This window comes from Sinocyclocheilus grahami, unplaced genomic scaffold (assembly GCF_001515645.1).
Source record: "Sinocyclocheilus grahami isolate Dianchi unplaced genomic scaffold, SAMN03320097.WGS_v1.1 scaffold10.1, whole genome shotgun sequence".
NCBI classification, from domain to species: domain Eukaryota; kingdom Metazoa; phylum Chordata; class Actinopteri; order Cypriniformes; family Cyprinidae; genus Sinocyclocheilus; species Sinocyclocheilus grahami.
The window spans coordinates 3,533,234-3,539,020 of NW_015505189.1; the positions used below are offsets into that span (position 1 = coordinate 3,533,234).

Below are 5,787 nucleotides of genomic sequence, written 5' to 3' on the forward strand. Positions count from 1 at the left end.
CTTGTTGCACTGCTGCAGCTCAGGTAATGTGTCGCCTCTCTGAATCCTTATATGGCTCTACAAGAGATGAAGCCACACACAATTATCTCAATCATGACAAATGGGATTAAAATAACTAAACTACAAGGTAATATTAACACACAGACAATGCATATAACAGAGGGAATTAAAGCAAACTATTTTTTGTTGAATTTTTTTTATGAATAATAAACGTCTTCAAAACTTCACCGCAAGGCCCATTTACAGCATGCATCCGAAAATCAATCGAAACATCCACAGAAAAAAGTTATATTGTGTGACAAAAAATTCAAGTTTCAATATAAGATAATTAAGCCAAGCACACATTAAGTACTTAGCAGATAAATGCTTAACGTAATATATACGATCATTATTAAACATATGATCGCAAAAACATTACAGACTACTCACAGTGCTCTCTCGTTGTCAATAACTCCGCCCCTCACTTCCGGTTCTGTGTCTGCGGGTCTGAAACTGCTGGTGCTGCGGGTCTGAAGCTGCTGGTGCTGCGGGTCTGAAACTGCTAGTGCTGCGGGTCTGCAGCTGCTGGTGCTGCGGGTCTGAAACTGCTGGTGCTGCGGGTCTGAAACGGCTGGTGCTGCGGGTCTGCAGCTGGATATATCTCGCAGCAGCAGCAGCGCGTGAGTGAGCGAGTCTCTGGAGAAACATGGGGGAAGCGGAGACTCTGCCAGCCGACGGAAAACAAGCAGAAACCGGCTTCTGTACCGCCGAGGAGTCGATTGTATGGAGTCAAGAAGTAGAAGTCTGTCTTTTTCACGCAATGCTGGGTCATAAACCCGTAGGTAAGATGAATTCATTTAGGTTTGTGTGATTAACAGGCCCTGATCTCCGCACGCGAAACAATATAACTTCATACAGAAAACCATGTGCTCCTTTTAAGGATCTGAAATCAAGCGATAATACAGTTATTTAGTCATACCAATCAGATTTTAAAATACTTAATTTTTTTAGTGATTCTTTAGTGAGCGTTATCGGCTCCAGTTGCTAATTGTTATACGAAATTTGAATATAACGTTAGTGATTGCATGAACGGGTTTGTTACACATTTGAGATGTATTGTAGACTATTGCTGAATTTGTCTATTTTTTTAAATGACTACTATTGTGTTTATGGAGGGAGTATAGCAGTGAATGTGTGTTAACGTTAGCAAACAATAGCGCGGCTGCTAACTAGCATGATAGCATCACGGCTAGGCTAATTTAACACACTGGTGTCAGGAGAGTGTCTCTGTGAAACTGTCTCGTGTCTTCAGGAGTGAATCGCCATTTCCACATGATCTGTATTCGCGATAAGTTCAGTCAGAACATCGGCAGGCAGGTGTCCTCTAAAGTCATCTGGGACCACCTGAGCACCATGTACGACATGCAGGCGCTGGTAAGACCACTCCACTCCTGCTTGCTGGGGATTGTGAGGTTTATTTCAATGAGATTCATTCACTGCATGCATTCTACATCACAACAATGTAATGTAATGTAGTATATGTGGGATCCAAAGGTTCAGATTGAAAATGAGGTATTTAAAATCGAAATATTGCATCGTTTTTAAACCCTGGAAATAATTGAAGTTTTAGGGCTTTTAAAACAATGAAACGTTATGATGTATGATTAATAAATGTATTTAAGATCCTGTACTCGGTCAGTAATCAAATAAGCACATTTGTGATAGATGTTCAAATACTAAGACTGCATTTACAGTACGTTACTTTTTCAGTTCAGCCTCATTGTTATGCAAATAATATAATTCAATAAAAAGTTTAAAATGGAGAGATGCAAAATTATAGTAAGGCCTTAGACTTTCTGGCCCTAATATTGTGATGGACCCAGGGTCATTATAGTTAACTAAAACGAAAGCCATAAAAACATTTTTGTTGCTTGAAATAAAATAAACATGAACTAACATGAATCATTTTTAACTGAAATAAATAATTGCTGCTTAATTTCAGCTAATTTGCAAGGCAACATTTCTCATTTTCATTTAATTTGATATACTGTATAAAAATAACCAAAACTGAAACACAAGAAAACTTTTAACTAAAATTGAATGAAAACAAATTCAAAATATGAATAAAAATCCATAATAGTATTTCAGTTATACTAAAATAACACGGGATAGGCCAATATATGTTAGGACAATTAATTGATAACTATAGTTTGCAGAGCATTTGTTTTGAATTTCATATTTTTAAAATCTTTTTAGAATATTTAAAAATGTATATTGTTTAAGATTCACAATATTTAATTAAACGGGTCATATGATGCTGCTAAAAAGAACATTATTTTGTGTATTTGGTGTAATGAAATGTGTTTATGCGGTTTAAGTGTTTAAAAAACGCATTATTTTCCAAATACTGTACATTATTGTTTCTCCTCTATGCCCCGCCTTTCTGAAACACGTCGATTTTTACAAAGCTCATCGGTCTGAATTGATTGGCCAGCTATTCAGTGCGTTGTGATTGGCTGAATACCTCAAGCGTGTGACGGAAATGTTACGCCCCTCACCATACTGTGATGCTGTGTCCGGCCGGAGCTACGAGACAAAAACATTAAAACCCATTACAAACTAGGCATTTGTTGCATCCAGTGGGGACATAATTTCTGATTCTAATGACTTATACTGTCTTTTTATGCGTTGCGCTGCATTGCATCGTGCCGCGTAAAAATGACAAACAACAAGTGCTACTCTACACTGCCCAAAACTCGCGTTTGAAACATCAGTGGCAAATCCTTTAAATGAAAACGTATTTACGACGAAGGAGCTGTAAGCACATGTGACGACCCCGGGCTTCGTCCACGGTGAAAGCCGATCCGGCGATCCACAGCACTAAGTTGAAGTATTTCCTCAGCGACCAGCACGGATCAGCTCTAGGCATGACGAAGCGATATCGTCCTCTTTTGGAAGACCAAACAAAGTAGTTTCGCTTTCACAACGAAGCACACAGCGCCTTCACGACATTGCGGCAGCAACAATACTACAGCGAGACTAAAAGTTATGCCTTCTTTCTTTGCATGAACATTTGGGCGGCGTTATGCAAATCTTCCCACATAGTGACATAGATATGTGGGGCGTGTTAGAACGAGCCGTTTTAGGTAGGTGTGGCTGACTCTTAACTTTTATAAAGAATATCTCTTTGGATTTGAGACTTTAGTCTTTGAAACTTTACAGATCTTCTTTATGCACCAAGAGCTTGTAACACTCCAAAGAGAAAGGAAAAATTTAAATTGCATCATATGACCCCTTTAAATTCATTATCAGAAGTTTAATTTAATAATCTATCACATATATACACACGGTCAGTCAAATATTATCACAAATTAAACCCTGTCAGGGTGATCAGGACACCATCATGAGCCCTAGATATCACACCATTGAATAACCCATATCACTTTTATTGCTGCAGTTTCCAACAGGGATAAATAAAGTTGATTCTACTATACCTCTCAAATCTAATTAGTACATTTATTTTTGTTGCTGCAGCATGAATCAGAAATACTCCCGTTTCCAAACTCGGAGAAGAGCTTTGTGCTGCCTGAAGAGATCATACAGGAAGTCAAGGAAGGTGAGCTGCTTGTAGTTTCTGTGTTGTGATTTACAGTTGATCAGTTTGATTTCACTGATTTACTTAAAAGCTCTTTTTGTCTTTGCGCAGGTAAAGTGGGATCTGAAGATGACGTGAAGGAGGAGTTCAAAGAAGAAAGTGACCCACCCGCAACCCATGAAGAAGGTTCTCTTCACCTTCACTCTTTATTTATCTCATCTACTCACCCCTTTCTTTTTTCTTTCCCTCTCTCTCTCTTTCCTTTTGACGAAAGCCCTCTATTAAAACCTGCGTCATTGCATCACTTTTTTTTTTCTGGATCGTTCTCCCGTTGGCGTGAAGCTCAGCGTGGCTCACACTGGTCATTTGTGTCTCATTTTCAAAGGTCTGGGTCCCAGTATGGCTGGCCAGGATTTTGCGAGGTATGGACAGAAGAAAACGTTTCGCTCTGTTCCAAAACTCCAGCTTGAGCTCAGTACAGACCAGCTCATTACCAGAGGCCTCTGTAGACAGCCTTCAGAGACCTCTGACCATGTGCGTCTTTCTCTCCGTCTTTCTTTCACTGTCCTTCTTTCTCTTTCTCTTTTGTCTTTTTTTATGTGATCTGTGCACCCTAGCATATGTTATTATTCTCTGTGTGTATGAAGCATGGCATGTAGAGGGTTTGCTTGGACAGGTTTGTTGAACAGCAGCAGCTTTATAAGATAATGAGATCCTTTGCACGTTCACCAGTTTTTCAGTTCAGAAATTTCCCGTAACAAGGTTGAAGAAATAATACACACAATGGTTCAGCCTTCAATTAGAAAATTGTTAGTTGTTGAAGCAGACAGTAACATTTGGTTATTAAAATCTCAACGCATATAATTCTAGGCTTTAAAACCATCAGAGATACAAGTTCTGTTCCAAAACCTGGTGTTTTGCCCCATACGTATTGCCTACATAGATAGCATATCAACTTTATAAATGACTGATTTTGAGTGTGTGTTCAGCCAAGTCAGAATTATCATAAATATTAGATTCTAGTTATTTTTTTGTCAAAAGTTTATTTTCTTAAAGAGATTATTTATAGTTAACAGGTCAGCACATTCTTGGAGCTTTAATTTCAGATTCTTAAGAAAAAACTTGAATTCTTAAGAAGGCAAATTGTGCTGTCATGCCAAAACTAGGGATGTAACGATTCACTCAACTCGCAATGTGATACAATTCACGATGCTGATTTCACAATGATTTTCTCACAATTTTTAACAAAATGAGATTTAAGACAAATTATAAATGAAAACAAAAGGTGTCCTTTTATATTTATTGGACAAAATGCTGCGCATTTCTTTGTGAAATAGAAATATGTCAAATAACAAAACTAAATTGAAATAAAAAAACCCCAAATCAAATAAATAAATAAATACAAATAAAAGAAATCTCTTCATATAAACAAACTTTGGCCTTGCCTGTGCTCTTTCCATTTTAAAGGGGTCCTATTATGCTTTTTCACTTTTTGAATTTTAGTCAGTGTGTATGTTTGGGCATAAAAAAGATCTTCAAATCTCAAAGTCCACTCCAAAGGGAGATATTTAGTTAAAAAAAAAAATCCCTTTTCAAGAACTACAACGAGCGGCTCGTTTGGAATACAGTGTTGGTTTCCGGGTTTTGTGATCGCACAAAGCGGCCCATTAGAATATCATTAAAATATTTCCCGGAAATTCGAATGGTTGGGGGGTGGGGAGGGCCGAGGTCGTGGTTAGAAGTAGAACGCTTGGTTGAGTGCATCAGACAAGACGACGATGAAGAAGAAGTGCTGCTGTAGCCTCAACTTTTCGCACATTATTACACATGCACCTGAATAATTATGTATTTAAATATGTATGTTACAATTATGAAAAAGTTTTTATAATAAATTGCTGACAGTATAATACTGGTCAGTGATGTAATCTGCAGAATTTACACTTCAATTATGAGACTACAGTGTTTCCCATACATTTCTGAAGGAAACCGACTGTCTTCAGAAAATGGGATGTCATTTTCATTTAATCTTGCATGTAATGTCTGATAAAGCAGTGTTTTTTTGAGCGGAGCGCTGCTTTGTGTACAGCCGTTACAGGGGAAACCTTGATCTCTACCCCTCCAGCAGCGCCTCCTGCTGGCAGAGAATGAGTTTGCATATATATGCCGCCTGGGAAACACTGGACTATGGTATAAATAAATTCAACTGTATAACA

The 5,787-nt window shown here is 38.0% G+C and overlaps 1 protein-coding gene across 1 annotated transcript in view; it reads left to right on the top strand.

Moving 5' to 3' along the window:
* Nucleotides 1–634: 634 nt before the first annotated feature.
* Nucleotides 635–5,787, top strand: part of LOC107593975 (MRG domain binding protein) — a 16,375-nt gene continuing 11,222 nt past the window's right edge. Inside the window, exons 1-4 of the mRNA XM_016283896.1 lie at nt 635–821; nt 1,292–1,413; nt 3,514–3,595; nt 3,686–3,760. Coding sequence (XP_016139382.1) covers nt 686–821; nt 1,292–1,413; nt 3,514–3,595; nt 3,686–3,760 — 415 coding nt within the window. The 5' untranslated portion in view covers nt 635–685. The remainder of the gene's footprint in view (nt 822–1,291; nt 1,414–3,513; nt 3,596–3,685; nt 3,761–5,787) is intronic.